This window comes from Anabrus simplex, chromosome 7, assembly GCF_040414725.1.
Source record: "Anabrus simplex isolate iqAnaSimp1 chromosome 7, ASM4041472v1, whole genome shotgun sequence".
In the NCBI taxonomy this organism is placed as follows: Eukaryota; Metazoa; Arthropoda; class Insecta; order Orthoptera; family Tettigoniidae; genus Anabrus; species Anabrus simplex.
In genome coordinates this window covers 306,842,951-306,865,478 of record NC_090271.1, presented here as the reverse complement: position 1 = coordinate 306,865,478, position 22,528 = coordinate 306,842,951, and the positions used below count along the sequence as shown (strand labels likewise).

The 22,528-nt window shown below is 39.2% G+C and overlaps 1 protein-coding gene across 1 annotated transcript in view; it reads right to left on the bottom strand.

Annotated features, from left to right (window-relative positions):
• Positions 1-22,528, bottom strand: part of Vps13B (vacuolar protein sorting 13B) — a 300,908-nt gene that overhangs the window by 6,664 nt on the left and 271,716 nt on the right. Inside the window, exons 24-25 of the mRNA XM_067152027.2 lie at positions 14,799-16,793; positions 9,805-10,146 (exon numbers count right to left, since the gene is read on the bottom strand). Coding sequence (XP_067008128.2) covers positions 9,805-10,146; positions 14,799-16,793 — 2,337 coding nt within the window. The remainder of the gene's footprint in view (positions 1-9,804; positions 10,147-14,798; positions 16,794-22,528) is intronic.

Genomic DNA, 22,528 nt, shown 5'->3' with positions numbered 1-22,528 from the left:
ACAGTGGAGGAAAGGGTATTTATGTTCGATAATTATGTGAAAACAGCATCTTGCAGGGAAGTCGTTAGGTGTTTTGAAATACAATTTCCAGGTATACACCCTCCACATAGAGAGACCATGCGGAAACTCATAAACAAACTGAGAGGAACTGGTTCTTTACTCGATAAGAAACAAAGTGTTAAAAAACGTGTACTTAATGAGGAAAAAGTAAATGAAATTACAGAATGATTATACAAAATTCCTAAAATGACTTGGACAAGAAGCTGGGGTTTCGAAGAGCTCAGCATGGTGGGCTACAAAAATGTTAAAATTGAAACCATACAAGGTAACTGCAGTACACAAACTGCATTCACATGATCATGATAAGCCAGAACGTTTTTGTAATTGGATGTTGCAAAATGCTCATGATGAAATAATTGATTGACACTTAATATTTTTCTCTGACAAAGCATGGTTCCATTTACACGGGTGTGTTTTGATGCAAAATAACAGATATTGGAGCATAGAAAACCCTCATCGCATATATGAAATTCGTGCACATGACGAATGGATTGGAGTATGGTGCACAGTGAATGAATACAGAATTATAGGAGCTATCTTTTTCCAGGCCACAATTAATGCAGAAAGATACAGGGATAATATACTCAAGCCATTTTTTGACAAACTGACTGACACTGACTGTCGAAATGGATATTTTCAGGAAGACTGCCACCGCGCATGCAGCTAATGACACATTAAACTTAACTGAGGAAATTTTTGAAGACCATGTTATTAGTATGGATTTAAGCCATCACAGTCCCTAGATTTAACTGTTTGTGACTTAAAAAATAAAGTGTATGCAAGAAAACCTCACATGTGGGATGAACTGAAAGAATATATCGGGAGAGAAATAGCCTCAATTATGAAAGATGAACTTATGCGTGTGAATCGGAGTTTCCTAAGACGATGCCAGAAATGTGTGGATGCAGGAGAAGAACATTTCAAACCTCTCCTGTCCAAGCTTATTTCCTTAATTCTTAATTACTAATTTTCTTCATTTGTAATTTTAATTGTACCTCATTTCATGCACGGATGAAGTGAGTGAAGAGCTGTCCTTGCCGCTATGCCGGGGAGTGGGAAGTGATGAGTCAACGGGAGGTAGATAAGCTGGGTGCGCCTGCCGGCCAACCAATGACAGAAACGCACTGCAGCAGCAGCAGCATGTTGTAATGGATCAAAAAATAAGCTATGGACATCTTACTAGACTAGAAAACTTACTATGAAGATGAATCTGACTGCCAGATCACTGTTGCTCACTTAGAACAACACAGGGGTCATGTGTACAGTACTTTAAGGTTTGGCATTGGAGATCAAGTTTGCAGAGAAGTTTTCAGGGAACTGGTTGGTGTAGGTCTACTATAAGAGTGTCCATCATAAAGGCAACAGAGTCAAACCCCACTGGATGCTCGTTATAACATCAAAGTTATTGGATGTTCCTGTAGTTGCTTGGATGTAGCTTTTTGGAGCTGCGTAAAGGAAATGTATGCACATACAAGGTACCTCCAAACACTACGTTGTCGAAGTGCTAACCAATTCAAGTTATGTGCCATGTGATCTAATTCATTCTCGAGGTCAAGGAAAGTGAGCTGGAGCAGTTTGTTGTTTTCATGGCATTTCCCAACTATGAGAACAGTAGCATGGGTTGCATTGATTGTAGAAAATGACAAATTTTTATACAAGTTGTTTTACTCTTAACCAATACTGACATTTCATGAACATTTTGCACATGAAACAATCTCCTATCTTCATCAGACTAAACTTGCGACAGGTTTAGTGAGATGGTAATATTCTTTTGATAGATCAGGAAACAAAGAATATGTTATAGCTATTTGTTTTTCTATGAGATGTGCAAAATAGAAAAATGGTTATGAATCCACTCTCTTCCTCACTCCTTTCGTCCCCAAAAGGGCGTGGCCATTGTGTGTGTCAATCTTCTCCAAATGTCTCTCTGGTTAGCCATGTGGGTCGTTACTTTGAAACTAAATGCAGTTATGATTTACAATGTGAAAAATCCAGTGCATCAGAGGGTCGCCCCTTGTTGTGAGTCTTCCATAGTGCCTGCAATAACCTGCTTTCCTAAAAAGTTGGCTCTCACCATGTGGCTGACGAATCTCAGTGCTTGTGGGATTCTAGTGGACAGCTGGGCTGAAATTCTATGCATTCAGTATAGTTGTAATATTTCCCATAATGTCACCATAATTCAATTTACTTATCTGTACTTGACCAATGAGTATTAAATGAAGAACGAAGGAATTTGCAAAGGATTATCTTACACAGAAACAGCAACATTTTAATATATGTATTCTGTTCTTTAGGAAAATAAATTATTAATGTAAAAAAGCACATCAAAACAGGAACTAAAATACTTTTAAATAACATACATTTCTCTCAGAAAACCACTAGTGTACTTAGTGGGACATACAACCAGTAACATTATTATTATTATAATAGACATCTTCAATTCAAACTGTTATGCCTTTCAGCAAGCCTCTGCGAATTAACTATACCTCTCCATAATTCTCTATTGTAACTAGTCGTCCAGTATCATCTAGTTCTACACTTCTCATTGCATCGTTAAAAACTGGGTCTAACCATCATTGCCTAGGTCTCCCTCTGTTTCTCATGCCCTTCATGGCCAAATCCATTATTCTCATCCATTCGTCTCACATGAACCCATCACCGAAGCTAGTTTATATACAAAGCTTCATTCGTCGAGTTTATCATCAACGTAGCCTTGATCCTCTCATTTCCAGTATTCTCCTCCACTGTACCCACCTGTTGTACCAGCAACCATTCTCACTACCTTTATGTATGTTACTTCCAACTTAGAATAAGATATCCTGAGTCCAACAACACAAAAACACATCAAATCCCTTTCTATACATGTAGTAGTAGATGTAAGGATGATTTATAGGGAATACTATGTGTCAAAATAGAATCACAGAACTAGCAGAATAGTCTGATTAGTTAAAAGCCATGATTTGCAATGCTGACAATTACTGAACTGAAGTGTAACCCAAAAACCTGCTAAGTGCCAAAAAGTTGTTTAGGAGTTATATTTAAAAAAAAGGGTATCCCAGGAGTTTTCATTTCAAAATTTAATATTTAATATAGTGTACACTAAATAGAAGGATAATTACAGCTAGATTGCAATGTTTAATACTGAATACTGATGAAGTGAATGCTTCGGTAATTGCAGATGATGTGGTGATTTGGAAAAAGGGAGAAAAGGAAGTACAGAGAAGACTGGACATTTGAAATGAAAATATTAAGGAGTCTGGAATGGTAATCAGTAAAAACAACACTGTAGTCATGCACTGTGGAAAAAAGAAAAAGAGAAGCCAACTGAACATAGACGGAGAATGGTTAGAGAATGTGGAACAGTTTACATATCTAGGTAGCATTATTAATGGTAGTAATGAAATCAACCTTGAAATTAATAACAGACTAAGTAAAGGTACAACATTTTATCATCAAGTCAGAGAGCTTTTATGGGATGACAAAGTATCCAAGAGAATGAAATTAACAATATATAAACAATATTTCATACCAATTGTAACATACGGACTAGAAATGCTGGAAACTAATAAGAGACAAGATAGTAAGATCCAAGCAGTAGAAATTAAATTTTTAAGAACATCGGTTAAAAAGACAAGAAGAGATAGAATCCAAAATATTCAAATCAGAGAAGAGCTAAATATAGAATTGTTAGTACAGAACATACAGCAAGCAAGATTGAAATGGTTTGGACATGTAAAAAGAATGGAAAAGGAATGGATAGCAAGAAGGGAATTAGAAAGAGAAGTTAAAGGAAAGGGACCAGCTGGAAGACCGAGAAGAAGGTGGATGGATCAGATATTGAAGGACATTAGAGAAGCTGGATTGGATGTGGAGGAAGTAATGGAGCAGGAAAAGTGGAAGGACAGAAAGGAGTGGAGGAGGCTTGTTATTGCAAGTAATCAGCTTCATTTTCCGTATCAAAATCTAATCACAGAGAGTTACAATATTGAAAATCTTCCACCTTTTTGATACTTTTTATTTGCCTTTTAGCAAATTTTTATTTGTAAACAGTACATGTCTCATTCTCACTTGGGAACATCTTCAGCTGTTATTAAAGCTTAGGTGAATTGCTAAGTTTTTAAACACGTTATTTGCAAGTACATTGATTCTCTTAAAAACTACTGGAATACCAATTAAATTAAATGATATTAAAACAATGTGGGGGTTAGTGTGTTAATGAAATGAGACTGGATGATTACATAATTGGTCAGCTTAAAAACTATATCTATTCATTGGAATAGTTGTTAAAAATATCACTTTGTTACATTAAAAATGTCTGTTTGTCTTCCGGTTAAAAGGTTTTAAAAATGATTGACTTCATGACACTGTTCAAATTGTTGTTGAATGTTTTTTTCTTTCACTCCTTCCAGGTGAGATGTTATTTATTATGAGCCTGCTTAAAGTGCCCAAAATTGAGTCTAACGCAGAACAATGAGGCTGATTGCTGGTCAATTTTTGGGAAGGGAGCTTCGTCTCAATGTCTTGCTGTTGTTAGACTCCAATTCTACTGTGACCCTGGAGGGACGTTTGATTAATTGGTATTCCAGTAGTTTTCAAAAGAATCAATGTACTTGCAAATAATGTGTTTAAAAACTTAGTAATTCACCTAAGCTTTAATAACAGCTGAAAATGTTCCCAAGTGAGAATGAAACATGTACTGTTTACAAATAAAAATTTGCTAAAAAGCAAATAAAAAAGTATCAAAAAGGTGGAAGATATTCAATATTGTAACTCTCTGTGGGAGGCTTGTTAACCACACCTGGGCAACTGGAGTGGGACATTGATGATGATGATGAATACTGAATTGCATGTCACATAAATAGTAAAAATTGTTAAATTCAGAAATACTAAACATAGCTGAGAGTCTATACTCTTTTACTAAAAAATCTGCTAAGTGCCAAAGGTAGTTTCAATTTTAGTACCAGTAGGCTATTTGAAAAGAAACTCGAAAACAAATCAGCATGGCACAAGTTCTCATAGAAGGGTCTGTATTTTTCATCCAAATATGGTATCATTGATAATAAGTAGTCTTCTTTTTTCTTTGCTAAGTACTCTTTGCCCTTCACTTGTTTAATATTACATATCTGATGTCAGAAACCTTCACTCCCTTTTTTAGAATATTGACAATTTTCCAAGTTTCCAATTCGCTAAAGGTATATTTCACTCTTATGACCCTGGCATTCCTTGCTAAGAAGTGCAACATCATTACCTTTGAGATCTGCAAATGATAAAAGAATCAGCAGCAGACTGAATATTGATGAACATATTTTGTTCAGTTAAGTCAACGACTTCAATTTTTTTTTTTTTTTTTTTGCAAGTTGGTTTCCATCGCAACGACATAGACGGGTCTTGTGGCGACGATGGGACAGTAAAGGACTAGGAGTGGGAAGGAAGCAGCCGTAGCCTTAATTAGGTACAGCCCCAGCATTTGCCTGGTGTGAAAATGGGAAACCACGGAAGACCATCTTCAGGGCTGCCAAGAGTGGGGCTCGAACCCACTATCTCCCGAATACTGGATTCTGGCCGCAATTAAGCGACTGCAGCTATTGCGCTCGGTCATATTTGTTAGCATATGTAGCAGATATTACAATGTCATGTAGGTTTCCAGGTACCAATGCCTTGCGAGCCTCTTCCTCTTCTCAATCAGGGTGAAGTCCCTATCACATGGCAAGTAGCTGTGGCTGGATACTAAGAACTTTTGTACAATGATGTCAAAAACTCCAAGTGACACAACATAAACAAAAAGGAAGATCATTATCCTGTTTTTATTCTGTGCTGTGCAATTGTCACTCCACAATATCAAGTGTGTTTTTAAGTCAATACTATCAAATACAGTAGAGACAATACGCGACGCTCATCGAGATATCGAGGGACAGCTATTAGAGCTCTCTCTAGCGGATGGACCTGAGAACTACTGATTCTGTCATAAGAGCACATGTATTTGTGTGTGAAGTTTTTGGTGTTATTTATGCGTTTTCAGTTGACATAATAAAATAGCAGCATCTGTCATTCCTTGATATCTCCTCTCAACATGAGGGGAAAGGTATGTGCTGTGTTTGGCTGCAGTAACTATGAAGTAGAGGAGTAGGCGCGGTCTTTCCTTCGTTTACCTCGTGGCAAGAAAATGTAAGTAATATTGTGTTTGCATATATACTCTTCCAGTGACAAAGAGATTTTTATAGTACTTCATAGTCTTCTGACCTGCTCAACCCATATTTTAACTGGCTTAAAATATAATACGCATATTTTATTGTATAGTGCAGCAGTTAACTTTCAATACCGATGTGTTGTTGTAGGTGTGATCTGTGGGTTTTGAAATGTCACAGAAGTGATTTGGATAAGGTGTACAAGAAAGAAGGGACGTTACGCTTATATAAGAATTAAGAGGAAAATTGTCCTGCTTTTAAATGTTAATTCATTGCATCATGTGTGTTAGGAATGTGCCGATATTTTTATTGACAACTGTCTTAACGTGATGATAAAATGTTTTTAAATGAGAAAAAAGACAAATTTAACCGTAAAAGTTCAGGCAGGAATGCTAAAGCAAAAAAAGTAATGCATAAATGAAAGATCAAGCCATTTGACAGCAGTCCATTTCACATCTTGTTTATATGTCTAATTCAGTCTTTAAATAATAACCTTTTAAATAATTCTTCATTCATTTTAGCAACTTCGAAGTTAATATCTCAATAACACTTTCTTTCTAGACGTAATTTATTTATCCATTTTTGTATATGCATTTCCATTGATATTTGAATTTAGCACAACTTTTCAGGTCAAGTCACTAGGAGTGCCACCGTTGAATTGTCTCCCATTTTAACAAGGCTAAATCCATAAGTGTCGTGTATTGTCTCTACTGTATTTGATACTATTTAGTACGTGAAGGAAAGAGGACACTATCTCATTGCCTCCCCGGCCTGCAGTATGTATAGTGTCACATGCACATATAGACTTTGTTGAAATCACACACATGGACACAAAAATTATAGGATGATAACTGTCTCTTATAAAACATATCAGAGTGTACAAGTGTCGGAACAAATAAAACCTGCTCCAGCTCTATGCACACTACACTTGTGTTGCTACCAGGCATCTGAGACTTTACGGATTCATCCTTAAGGAATTTCATGGCCTTTTCAGATTTCCTGTGGTGTTGTTCAAGTCTTAGTTTTTGCTATTTTTGATTTTGGAGTAGATTTGCATGCAAAGCACCTGAACTGTTTCCCTCCATTTCTGAAATCAGCTATTGGTACTTGTCAGAATTCTGGGTTAACTAGTGAGCAACATAGCAGAGCTTCCATCTTGCTATGAATGTATAAACTTAATTAACCACTGTGACACATAGCTATGCCTTGGGTGAATTGGCAATGGTACATATATAGGTTGTAATGCAAAAACTTGGGTTATACTCTCAAAGTGTACACACACTCACAAATATGCTATTAACAATAGCTAGGTAAACAGATTCATTTATCAGCAACAAATTTGCAACACCACAAAAAATTTAGTTTTCTTTTGTTTTCTTCTCTCAATGTACTTTCCACTAGCTAGCTTTAATGTTTACTACCCTTTCTTCCACTTTTGCTACACTTAAGAAAATGGAAATTGCAACACCATGAACGCATTGGTCGTTTGTGTTGATTTTCAAGATATGGAATGATGCCATGTAGGTATGTAAACGATGAAAGTTTCAGACCCATTGGATTGTTGCTACAGGTCTCCCCACGTGATTGGTAGCGGAGGAATCAACTCCAGTATACAGACTCTGGTGTAGCGTAGTTGACTTGCAGTCTGTGCAGTGAAGTGTTCCCTATCAAACATGCCTCGAGGACAGAGAAGAGCACGCTATCAACAACTGCCGCCGTTTGAGAGGGCTCGGATAATTGGGCTGTGTGAGGCTGGATTATCACTAAGGACTGTCGCTGCACGTGTTGGCCGACAGGCATCTATGGTACAACGTGTATGGCAGCAGTGGTCAAATGAAGGTACCCACACTCATAGACTTGGCACAGGCCCAGCGCGACGGACAACTGTGAGAGAGGATCGCCGCATCATTCGGATGGCCCGGATGGAACCCCATGCAACAGCAGCGCAAATTCGAGCAGCTGTGGCACCCCACGTTACACAACAAACAGTTGGTAATCGCCTGCGTGCAGCTGGCTTACGAGCCCGTGTCCCTGCAGAAGGTGTTCCATTGACCCCACAACAGCGGCGTGTAAGACTGGCCTGGTGTTGAGAAAGATCAACGTGGGTTGACGAATGGTATAGGGTTGTCTTTAGTGATGAATCGCGCTTCTGTCTTGCCCGCAGTGATCGCCGGAATCGTGTGCACCGATGCACCGGGGAGAGGAGCCGCCCAGATCTTATTGTCGAGAGGCACACAAGGCCAACACCAAGCATTATGGTCTGGGGAGCTATTGGCTTTAATGTGAAATCACAATTAGTGCTTGTTGAGGGCACTATGACTGCTCGACAGTACGTTGATAGGGTACTCAATCCAGTGGTTGTCCCTATGATGGCGAACATTGCTAATAGGATGTTTCAGCAGGACAGTGCCCACGTTCACACTGCACGCATCTCCAGAGAAGCTCTCCACGACATCACAACCTTAGAATGGCCCGCCAGATCCCAGGACCTCAGTCTTATTGAGCATGTGTGGGACATGATGGGTCGACAACTCGCCAACCGTCCTCAGCGACCCACAACTCTGGAACAACTGAACCATGCAGTGCAGCAAGCATGGGCCACAATTCCTTAGGAAGCGATCCAGGGCCTTATTGACTCCATGCCTCGACGAATTCATCAATGTATTGCAGCTCGTGCTGGGCACATCCAGTATTGATTGTTGTCCAGAGGGACCTGAAAGTGTAATCATTGAAGCACAACCGAACACTTGTCCTGCATGTGTAATTGCAGCAATGTAGCACCACTCCTTCTGGGTGTTGCAATTTCTATTTTCTTCAGTGTATTTTTCTTGGTTTGCATGGACCAGTTAACCACTTTTTTTTTTTCTGGTCACTCACTGTGAAAAATATTTCACACACACACACACACACACACGCACACACAATATATATCATGTTACACAGCTGATTCTGCCCGTCACATACCCTTATTACAGTTTGGAACATAGCATGGTGACCTTGGAGAGGTGGTATGTGGGAAGGGGACTTGAGAATTGCTTTCTTTCTGCATTGCCTCAGCATAGGAGGAAGGTCGAGTAAACTTGTGCTATACTGCCTGCAGAAACAAATCCTTCTGGTTCTAGTTAGGAGCAAGCATGCTGTTGGTAAATTCTCAGGATCAGTACATTCCAGAACAGAATCTCTCTACAGGCCTTTCACAAAGCGGATATGATGAATGCTTTGTCTGATTGAAGAATTACTGTCAAAATTACAACTTTAACAAATGAATTGATGGAGACCTGTGAATTAACCACAAAGTGAATTAACTGCCCCCAAATTATTGGAAATACACTGTAATTTAGTGTCCAGTGCTGCCAATTCCTAAGTATAATATATCCTGTAACCTTCATCAGAAAGCTGTCATGTGTTTTCTCTGCAATTTCAGGTTTGTTATAACATGAATTGCATTGATAAATGTATAGACATGGAGCTCGTTTCAACATTACATATACAACATTTTGGTGATAAAATGTAATAATTTTCAACATTCATATTAAATTAAAATAAAAATATGTTGTACCTTAAAGGGTACAGGAAAGACGTCCACTCGTGTAAGTACTCTCGGCTGAGGATAGCGCCAAGCCATAGTTGGTGGTGAGGCCCAAAACACAACTTGATACGGAAGAGGCGTGTCCTCTCGAGAGCAAGTCGCCTCCATGAATTGAAAGGCTCCTGCCCGCAGATCATCTCGGTAGTGCTGTTCATACTCTGTCTGAGGACTTTCCCACACAGGAGAGGGCTTTGATTGGCTGGATTTTGACTGAAGGAGAGGTGCGAACTCAGACCACACACAATGAAGACAACGGAGATGCTCAGGACCCAAATCCAGAATGACACAATCTGATTCAGCAGTCAACTGCACCTGGAAACAACCATTTATAAATATAAATAACAAATACCATATCTTTGTATGTACTGACTAAGGCTGAGACATCATGTATGTATGTATGTATGTATGTATGTATGTATGTATGTATGTATGTATGTATGTAAGTAAGTTCAGTACTCAGCCCGAAGGCTGGTTGGATCCTCACACAGCTCCACCATTAGCTGTCACAGATGGCCTAGGTATCATTGAAGAGGTGTACCAGGGAAATGAGGAGTGAGATAGTTTCCTGTTACCTTCCTCTCCAAGCCAGAAGTTGCTATAACATATCAGTTTGCCAAGCCCACTGAATTGCATGCACCAGCTGACCCTATAAGCAACATTTTCACACCATTCATAGCAGGGACTGGCTGCGTATGGTGTGTAAAAATAACATGTTTTGCAAATGTCATTAGGATTTTTTAAAGCCCTATAATAGGTTAATTTTAGTACAGAGTGATTATTAATTAAGTGTAAGTTTTCACATGTGTGTATAAATTATGGTTTTCAGGGAATACTTTTTTTTTTTTTTTTTTTTGCTAGGGCTTTACGTCGCACCGACACAGATAGGTCTTATGACGACGATGGGATAGGAAAGGCTAGGAGTTGGAAGGAAGCGGCCGTGGCCTTAATTAAGGTACAGCCCCAGCATTTGCCTGGTGTGAAAATGGGAAACCACGGAAAACCATCTTCAGGGCTACCGATAGTGGGATTCGAACCTACTATCTCCCGGATGCAAGCTCACAGCCGCGCGCCTCTACACGCACGGCCAACTCGCCCGGTTCAGGGAATACTGAGAATTCTGAGGTTGAATAATGATGGATATTAATTGGATGGCAATATGAATTATAGTTATGTTTGCTGGTGAGACCTAGTGTTTACAGTGCACTATGTCTTCGCGTACGGGCAAGAACAATTTTTTAATGGGTGAGTTGACCATGCAGTTAGGGGAGCGCATCTGTGAGCTCACATCGGGGAGATAGTGGGTTCGAATCCCACTGTCGGCAGCCATGAAGGTGGTTTACCGTGGTTTCCCATTTTAAAACCAGGCAAATGCTCGGGCTGTACTTTAATTAAGGCCACGATTGCTTCCTTCCCATTCCTAGGCCTTTCCTGTCCCATCGGCGCCATCAAAAAAAAAAAAAGTTTCGTTACTTTCATTGACCAGTTTCAGTCTCATCCTTGGCTTTGACAATATGAAAGTGACTGAGGTATGAGCGATGCTAGAATTAGTTATTTGATAAATGGCTGGCTGGATTAGTGAATGTAAATGTTGCAATTTTGGTTTTCTTAGTTTTGTCAGTAGTAAGATTAGTTGCTAACTTGTGTGTTACTTTATTGATGATAAGATTGACCACATCCATTTTGTAGCCATTAATTGAAGCCAGATCTTTTATATGAATTTGAGATTCTTTTTTTTTAAGTTACTATCTGAAAGGGGGATTTTGAAAGGCCTATAAATCAACATCACGCCTGCTTATGTGATTTCGGGTGGAGTGAACAGTTTTTTATCATTAACAGAGCGTATGATGGTTTTCTAAATATTTGGAAGTCAAATTTGTCTCCTAATCATGTTATACTAATGTCTAGAAAGTTAACCGAGTTGTTAGATTCGTCTTCTTTCGTGAATTTTATATTTGGGTTAATATTATTTAAGAAAACTACGATTTTTTCACTATCATTTTGTTGGCTATCTGTTATGACAAAGGTGTCGTCTACATATCTAAGCCAAAAGCAAAGTGACAAACATAAATCAACCCTTGAGATTCTAGATTGGCAGATGATGCTCTATAAAGGAGCGAAACATGTCCCGTATATAACTTCATATTAATGAGGAAACTCTAAATGTAATAACATTCTGATGTATTGAATAGGTGGTTTATAATAAAACATTGTTTGTTGTAACTTTCAAGGTTACCGTTCACCTAGTAATTCCAGCACAATACGATAATGGGAAAAAAATATATGCCCTACATTATAATAAATAATTACATTAAACAATTATAGTGGTATTCATAGGGATGCAATGCATTTAAAAATATGATCAAAATGAGGTTGAAACCAATCGCAAGTCCCCTTCTCAAAATTGTTACCTTACATGATGCTTTAACGCCACAAAAGAAAATAATTTCTGTTCCAAATTGTGACGGGTGATGAAAAATGGATTTATTTTGAAAACTCAAAGCGGAGAAAATCAAGGCTGTCTTCTGGCGAAGCTGGTTCTTCAACACCAAGGTCAAATCACTTCGGAAAGAAGACCATGCTTTGTCTCTGGTAGGACCAGAGCAGTATTGTGTATTACGAACTCTTGAAGCCTGGCAAAACCGTTAATGCATACCGCTATCACAAACAAATGATTAATTTAAATGACGCATTGATCGAAAGACGACCGGCATGGGCCAGAAGACATGGCAAAGTGATTTTGTTACACGACAATGCACCGTCTCATACAGCAAAACCAGTGAAAGACACCTTGAAATCACATGGATGGGACATCCTTCTGCACCCGCCGTACTGCCCCGACCTGGCGCCATCTACCACCTCTTCACATCAATGGGGCATGCACTTGCAGAGCAGCGCACTTCAGCAATTTCGAGGAAGTTGGAAAATGGCTCGATGAGTGGTTTGCCGCAAAAGACAAGCAGTTTCTCTGGCATGGTATTCATAACTTACCTGGAAGATGGGTGAGGTGTGCAGAAGGCGATAACCAATATTTTGAATAAACAAAAATTGAATTTCCCTTGAAAATTATGTTTTCTTTACCACAAGAACCAGCAAAAACATATGCATACACCTGGTAAAGAAGAAAGCGTATTAAGTCACTTGTAAGACCCCAATTAGAGTATGGTTCCAGTGTGCGGGACCTTCCCTTGAATCAAGAACTGGAAGTGATCCAAAGGAAAGCAGCAGAAATTGTTCTGGGTGATTTCTGACAAAAGAGTCGTGTTACAAAAATGTTGCAAGACTTGGGAGTAAGAAGATGAGCTGCTGGACTAAGCGGTATGTTTATAAACTTAACCATAATATGTATTTTATTTGATCTTGTATTGACTTGTCTGAATCTATTAAAGAAACTATTTAAAATAGTTTTATGTTGAGTACACCTTGTCAATACACCTTATAATGATAGAAAATTATTTATTTTATCACAAAGGTTTCAGGGAAATCACCCATTCCCTTCATCAGTGATGACAATTCAAGGAAAAAAACAATATAACACTATCTTTTTTTCTTACAATTTAAAGAAGTATTGTATCCTAATTCACCATATCAATGAATAAAGAAACTAATGAAATTTTTGAAATAAGCACTCTTTTATTACATGTTATGAGTCTCATTATGATAGCCGTATTGGAGTACTGTCAGTATTGGAATGGTGGTTTTTTAGTAAATGTGTTTGAAACTTTTTACATAAGCACTCTTATCAATTGGCTAAAATTTTCAGGAAAAGGAACATCAATGTCGCATACAAAACTGATAATAATACTAATAAGATAATTTTCAATTCAGATAAAATAGAGAATGAACATACATTTAATAAATCAGGAATTTACAAATTGACATGCAAAACATGTAGACAATGATACATAGGACAGTCTGGAAGAAGTTTGGCTATAAGGTACAAAGAACATGTTAATGCAGTCAAACAAAAAGACATTCGGCAATGGGAGAGCATATGGCTGAAAAGAATAATTAATTTACAGACATTTCTAATGACTTGGAGTTAATACATTCGGCCAAAAAGGGGAAATTTATGAATGTTTTGGAAAGTGACTTCAAATCAAGTTTAAATGAAAGAAGTACAGAAGAGAACCCATTGTATAAACTAGCGTTTGATCATTTAAGGAAGAAAAACTTGAAGATCTTAAATTTATTTAAGTATTCTCATTCAATTCAACAAAATATTAAATTTTATGTAATGATCATTTTCATAATATTTCATTGGTTTGTTTATTCATTGATATGGTGAATTAGGATACAATACTTCTTTAAATTGTAAGAAAAAACAAAAGATAGTGTTATATTGTTTTATTCCTTGAACTGCCATCACCAATGAAGTGAATGGACGATTTTTCCTGAAACATGTATGACAAAATAAATAATTTTCTATCATTATAAGGTGTATTGACCAAATGGACTCAATATAAAACTATTTTTAATAATTTCTTTGTAGATTAAGCGGTATGTTCCGATCTGTCAATGGAGAGATGTGTGGAATGACACTGGTACATGGATAAACTTGACTGGAGTTTTTGAAAGTAGAAAAGAAGAAATGTTGGAATTCAAGAGGCAAATAATTGTTTATAAGAGGAGGAATTAGGGATTGGAATAATTTACCAAGGGAGATGTCCAGCAGATTTCCAACTTCTTTGAAATCATTTAAGAAAAGACTAGGAAAACAACAGATAGGGCATCTGTTACCTGGGAGACAGTCCTAAATACAGATCAGTGATGATTCACTGACAATTGTGTGACACAAGGACAAATAAAACAGAAAGATCTGTGATTAACAATGTATTACAAGTATCTGCAGATGAGTTTAAGTATTCCTGACCCACTGGGAGAATTGCAAGCAAAAAATATTATCTCATCATTTATGAATGTTCCATGACAAAATAAGTTTCTAACTTCGTAATTTTTATACTAACCTGTGGTGGATGGGTGTGCCACACTTCCCATGCAAAACAAATATCTGCAGTGAAGCTCCATGGGTTCAGAAGCAATCGAGTGATATTCTCTGTCTTTGTTGTTAGGATTAGACTGTTCACAGAAATATTGCCTATGATGCGATCTGCCTGAGATCTTGTAATAGTGGCTACACTTCCAGAAAGTCCAGCAACACTCATGGTCACCTCCATACCAGAAGCTGTCTCCAGAGTAAAGACAAGTTGTTGAGTGCTCACTGCCACAGCAGCTAAACCACCCATTCTGTTCTGCAACTGTCGCTCACCAATACTGCTGACTTCAGCCACTGAATCAAATTCAATGCTTGTTTCCTCTGTTCCTTCCGCCCCTACTTCTTCCTCACCTCCATCTCCATCCACACTACCGACCATCATACTAGTCCCATTTGTCAGAGTTCCAAGGACCTCAGCTGAAACTTCTTCTTCTTCTTCTTCTCTCAGGTCAACCGGAAATGTTTCTTTAGAAACTAAGATTGCTAACACTTTCCCACTTTCCTCCTCTTCAAGTGTACTTTTGACAGGTCTATAAACAGACTGAACTTTCGAAGGCTTTGAAGGTCTTCCCACCTCCTCAATGATACATCTCAGGACTTTCTCCTTAACAGCTTCCAGATATTGCCAACGAGCTAGACTGAAATACAATTTTGTTGGTCGGCCTAGGTCAACTTCAAGTTTAGCAGCTTTATTCAATGCACGGGACCATTTTATAGTGAGAAAAGATGGTGGGATTCCTGTCACAGGATGGGGTTCCCCACATTTTGTCTCTAGCAGAACTTCAGAAAAATCTTCCAGGGTTGGAATGGCTTTCACGACCGTTTTACCAAGAACAGAAGCCCGCACATTTACGTCAAAACAAGAAATTTGAATTTTACGCGACAGTGAGTGACGTGAGATGAAAGCATGTGGTTGTGCAATCAGCATGAACATGAGAGGCTGAACATGCTTTTTATGTGGAGGTGTTTCTTCAGTAGATTTTTTTCCAGTGGTGGTATCATTTGGCACTGACACAGAACTCGAACGCTTCTTTCTCCACAGCAGGTTTATGCGTTGCACATCCTCACATAATTCATAGAGAACTACAGATACTGTCCCAGAAGTAAGTAGTATTTCAATAGGAACCAAGTTCTTAGGTTGAGTTTCCTTTACCTTGCCAGCAGTTATTTGGTGAACTGCTTTCGGACGAACGTTTCTAACCATAATTTCCTTATAAGTAACACTCTTCTGGTGAGATATATCTTCATGAAAGCCACTGCTTTTAGCAGTATCTGAACTCTCTCTGAGTGAAACATGGGGGACTATTGCAGATCGAAATTGGGTAAGACTATCATCCCTTACATTGCGTGTACTTACACTTGATACATCAGCACAGTCTACACCACTATCTCCACCTTTGTTATATTCTGTTAAAGTCATTAGCCTATCTTCAGAATTGCGATGACTTAACATGGAAGGAGGTATGGTTACCTGACTGAATTGAATGTCTCCTGCAAGAGGTTCAGCTAACAACATCAACTCTGCAAGTAAAGCAGAAGCTAATAAAAGCTGTGAAGTACTGACTGAAACTTCAATATTAGTGATAGCATTCACTTCAAGAGAATGACCACTAACAAGGATGTCATCATGGTAAACAATTGCAGGCGCAAAGACGACACACAGGTCAATCCGTGAAACGACGGGCAGTAGAGACACATGAGGGGTGATACTTTCACGTCCTTTCACCAGACTATTCCATTCCAAGGCTGGGTTCTCGTTCATGGTCCGAAGATTTGCACTGGCACCTTGCATGCTCAGACAGTGATCTAGCTCACACCATGTGGCAGTGTTCACACACAAACCAACCACATCAAGCTGGTACTGGCGGTCCTCGACTTCTGAGCCTGGTACTCCCAAGATACGAGCTTGCTCTGCCATGTGGTAGATGTCGGGACGCACCAGCACACGTCCAAGAGGGTTCTCCACCTACCAAACAAGAATTACCAACATCAAAATAATGTACAAGTTAAGAGTATTCTACACCTGTGACATCTTGCTCTCAAACACATACCTGCCAAACAAAATGATCAAACCTTGGTAGTGCTGTCTCCAATTATGCTGCTAGAAGTTTTATGACATAACACGAGATATTTCTCTAGAAACCTGTCTCTACCTGCTTTTACTAAATAGTACTATGACTTACTGAAAGTAGTACTAATAGTAACATTAAAGTAATATATTAATCCATAACTATCCAAGGTATACTGTAACAGACTGAGTGTATGTACGTATGCTTGTGTTGGAAAAATGTATTAGTAACATGAATGGTTCATGCATAGCAAGTAGAAGACCGAGCTCGATAGCTACAGTCACTTAAGTGCGGCCAGTATCCAGTATTCGGTAGAGAGTAGGTTCGAACCCCACTGTCGGCAGCCCTGAAGATGGTACCTTAATTAAGGCCACGGCCGTTTCCTTCCCAGTCCTAACCCTTTCCTGTTCCATCGTCGCCATAAGACATATCTGTGTCGGTGCGACGTAAAGCCAATAGAAAGAAAAAAAAAGAGCAAGTAGAAGAGAAAATGTGAGCTCCTAAGTTGTTTACTATTGGTCAGTATAGGGACTGCAGTGACTTATCCACCAGAGGCAGCACCAGAGGTAATCTCTACTATAGCTCATTCTGGTGGCAGCACCAGAGGTAATCTCTACTATAGCTCATTCTATGTTAAGAAAACAGTATTGCTCTTATGGACCTACAAGGAGTGAACATACCTCCCTCTGAGACACTAATTCCTCTTGATTAAGGAATGTTATACTGTACTTTATAATGAATTGTGAAAGACAGATAAAAATGAAGAAGCGTTTTTGCCCATGAGTTATTAAAATAATTACATAACATTTTCTTTTTCACAAATATAGGGAGAAAGCACAATGACAGTAACAGCCATCACTTCGTTGCCTTCATTAATTTTCCTTCTTCTGTGCTGCTCTGGTACAAGCATCGTGTAGTCCCTCACTCTGTGAACGGCCACTTCTCTTGTGAAGTCATCTTTTTTTTTTTTTTTTTTGTTTAACGTCGCTCTAACACATTGAAGGTTTTCGGCAACGGAACGGTGGGAGATTGGGAAGGTAGGGGCCGTGGCCTTCATTAAGGTACAGCCCCAGCATTTCCCAGATGTGAAAATGGGAAACCACGGAAAACCATCTTCAGGGTTGCTGACAGTGGGGTTCGAACCCACTATCTCCCGAATGCAAACTCACAGCTGCGCGACCCTAACCGCACGGCCACTTGCTCGGTGTGAAGTCATCTAGAGTGTTTATTTGTTGCATGTGTGTTTTTAGGCTTTAAATCAGTGCGTACTTACCTTGTGTTGAGTGAGAGTTAGTTGTATATTGCACAGTATTTTTGTGTGTTCTATTATTTTCGTACTGTACAGAAGTTGTTACGGAAGATTTTGGTGTTGTGGTGTGCAACGATACGTTATGGCATAACTTGTACCGATTAAAAAAAAAAATGCCGGGTGTTTTATTTGTGTTTCGTTTTGTTATTTAGCTGTTCTACGTTAAGCGCATTTTAATTTTACCACTTCTTTCATGACCGTATTTAATTATTACTATTGTTTTTTTGAGCGATATGACAGCACAGCAGTACCCCAGGTTGCCTGGGGAAATTTAATAAATGCAATTACATGCATCCCTCAGCCCTCGACCCCATAAAAAATATTATTTTTCTATTTTCTCCTAAAACTTGCCTTACACTTCAACGCTGAGGTTCTTTTTATGTGCAGTAGTTTACCTCTGATTCCGTACAAACCAGAAATAGCCTGTGTAAACCCCCCGTCCCCTTCAGTTCATACAAATAATTTTAGCTTAGTTTCTTCCGCTTTCATTTGAAATTAAGTGGTTCATGGTGTGGGTTACTGTAGTCATGTCCTAGTTCGTGAACCATGGGCAACGGCTGAGTGGCCTAGTAAGTGGTCCTCAGAGTCGGGATACCAGTTGCTATGGAATGGGAGTGGGCATCTCGGACATGTTCTGAGTCATGGCCCTCCTTGTGCTCAGGCAGCTAGGACTATACAATTCACCGGTGGTCCATAACCCGTTAGAGGAGAGATCTTCACTTGGACTATGTGCAAGTAGCGTAGCGTCCTGCTTCATGAATTTACCGAGCTCAGAACATTTTAAGCAAGCCTCAGACATATGGGAGTAACGGAGTCCCACTCCCATTTGCCAGGCGAGGGACTCCTTGGAAACAACTTGGCAAACGAAATGGAATTCGATGGGGAGCTATCAATATTAATGGGGCTTATGGAAGAAAGAAAGTAGAACTGGCTGAGTCAGCAAAGAGGATGCATCTGGATGTGCTAGGAGTAAACGATATTTGGGTAAGGGGAGATAACGAGGAAGAGATAGGAGATTATAAAGTGTACTTGACGGGTGTTAGAAAGGGAATACCTTTATCAGGAATACCATTGCACGCAACATAGTTTCTGTTAGGCAAGTAAATGAGCGAATGATGTGGGTAGATTTGTCAGTTGGAGGAATTAGGACTAGAATTGTGTCCGTGTATTCACCATGTGAGGGTGCAGATGAGGATAAAGACGACAAGTTTTGAAGCATTGAGTGACATCGTGGTCAGGGTCAACAGCAAGGATAGAATAGTGCTAATGGGCTATTTCAATGCAAGAGTTGGCAATAGAACTGAAGGATACGAAAGGGTGATTGGTAAATGTGGGGAAGATATGGAAGCTAATGGGAATGGGAAGCGTTTGCTGGACTTCTGTGCTAGTATGGGTTTAGCAGTTACAAATACATTCTTCAAGCATAAGGCTATTCCCCGCTACACATGGGAGGCTAGGGGTACCAGATCCATAATAGACTATATCTTAACCGACTTCGAATTCAGGAAATGTTAGGAATGTACAAGTTTTCTGGGGATTTTTCGATGATACAGACCACTATCTGATCTGTAGTGAACTAAGTATCTCTAGGCCTAGGGTAGAGAAAGTAAAATCTGTCTGCAAACAAGGAAATTAGACAGAAGTACATGGATATGATTAGTGAGAAGTTTCGAACAGTAGACAGTAAGCAGATTCAGGATATAGAAAGTGAATGGGTGGCATACATGGATGCTGTAGTAGAAACACCAAGGGAATGCCTAGGAACAACTGTGTGTAAAGATGGGAAAAGGTGACATCTTGTTGGAATGATGAAGTGAGAGCAGCCTGTGAACGGAAAAAGAAGGCTTATCAGAAATAGCTCCAAACCAGGACCAAGGCAGACAGGGATTTGTATGTAGATGAAAGAAACCGAGTGAAACAAATAGTTGTTGAATCCAAAAAGAAGTCATGGGAAGATTTTGGTAATAACCTGGAAAGGCTAGGTCAGGCAGCAGGGAAACCTTTCTGGACAGTAATAAAGAATCTTAGGAAGGGAGGGAAAAAGGAAATGAACAGTGTTTTGATTAATTCAGGTGAACTCATAATAGACCCCAGGGAATCACTGGAGAGGTGGAGGGAATATTTTGAACATCTTTTCAATGTACAAGGAAATCATCCTGGTGGTGCTGCGAACAGCCAAGCTCATGGGGAGGAGGAAAATGATGTTGCTGAAATTACGCTTGAGGAAGTGGAAAGGATGGTAAATAAACTCCATTGTCATAAGGCAGCAGGAATAGATGAAATTAGACCTGAAATGGTGAAGTATAGTGAGAAGGCAGGGATGAAATGGCTTCATAGAGTAATAAGATTAGCATGGAGTGTTGGTAAGGTACCTTCAGATTGGAAAAAAGCAATAATTGCATCTATCTATAAGCAAGGGAACGGGAAGGATTGCAACAACTATCGAGGTATCTCATTGATTAGTGTACCAGGCAAAGTATTCACTGGCATCTTGGAAGGGAGAGTGTGATCAGTCGTTGAGAGGAAGTTGGATGAAAACCAGTGTGGTTTCAGACCACAGAGAGGCTGTCAGGATCAGATTTTCAGTATGCGCCAGGTAATTGAAAAATGCTACGAGAGGAATAGGCAGTTGTGTTTATGTTTTGTAGATCTAGAGAAAGCATATGACAGGGTACCGAGGGAAAAGATGTTCACTATACTGGGGGAGTATGGAATTAAAGGTATATTATTAAAATCAATCAAAGGCATTTATGTTGACAATTGGGCTTCAGTGAGAATTGATGGTAGAATGAGTTTTTGGTTCAGGGTACTTACGGGGGTTAGACAAGACTGTAATCTTTCACCTTTGCTGTTCGTAGTTTACATGGATCATCTGCTGAAGGGTATAAAATGGCAGGGAGGGATTCAGTTAAGTGGAAATGGAGTAAGCAGTCTGGCCTATGCTGACGACTTGGTGTTAATGGCAGATTGTACTGAAAGCCTGCAGTCTAATATCTTGAAACTTGAAAATAGGTGCAATGTGTATGGTATGAAAATTAGCCTCTTGAAGACTAAATTGATGTCAGTAGGTAAGAAATTCAACAGAATTGAATGTGAGATTGGTGATACAAAGCTAGAAGAGGTCGATAATTTCAAGTATTTAGGTTGTGTGTTCTCCCAGGATGGTAATATAGTAAGTGAGATTGAATCAAGGTGTTGTAAAGCTAATGCAGTGAGCTCACAGTTGCGATCAACAGTATTCTGTAAGAAGGAAGTCAGCTCCCAGATGAAACTATCTTTTCATCGGTCTGTTTTCAGACCAACTCTGCTTTACGGGAGCGAAAGCTGGGTGGACTCATGATATCTTATTCATAAGTTAGAAGTAACAGACATGATAGTAGCAAGAATGTTTGCTGGTACAAACAGGTGGGAACAATGGGAGGAAGGTACTCGGAATGAGGAGATAAAGGCTAAACTCGATGGATGAAGCTGTACTCATAAACCGGCATCGGTGGTGGGGTCATGTGAAGCGAGTGGAGGAGGATAGGTTACCTAGGAGAATAATGGGCTCTGTAATGGAGGGTAAGAGAAGCAGAGGTAGACCAAGACGACGATTGTTAGACTCGGTTTCTAATGATTTAAAGATAAGAGGTATAGAACTAAATGAAGCCACAACACTAGTTGCAAATCTAGGATTGTGGCGACGTTTAGTAAATTCACAGAGGCTTGCAGACTGAACGCTGAAAGGCATAACGGTCTATAATGATAATGTATGTATTAAATACTGAATTTCACAAATTTATGTGCCGCCGTTTACCCGTGATGGTGTTGAACAGAGCCGTTCGATATGGCAACCCTGTTGTCATAAGAGCAATACTGTTTTCTTAACATCGAATGAACTATAGAAATTCTAAGACACCTCGGACTACACCCCAAATTAATAAATATATTAACCCTGTGATGACCACGTAGTAGGCATCATCCCAACAATTGTTTTACATGATATTAAGTTTTGGTTTTATTTTGTAACAAGGCAGATTAAGAAGGAACTAAAATCTTGTAAGACGACAAAGTTTACCTGGAAGCTGCCTAAACTATCTGGCAACCGATTTCTAGCATGGTAAGCAAGCGTATGATAGTGTGTGTGCAGTAATTGTCTTCATATGCTGACTTGTAAGCTCAAGCTCAATTTGTGGAGGAAGAGCCACCTAGTGGAAGGATTTATGGACTTGGGGAGAGATCACACTTTCTCTTCTACTTTCTATGGTCCATGTATATGTGCTGGTATTAGGAATGGTGAATATAACTTCTCTGAATATACTGCATACCTACCAACTTAACAAA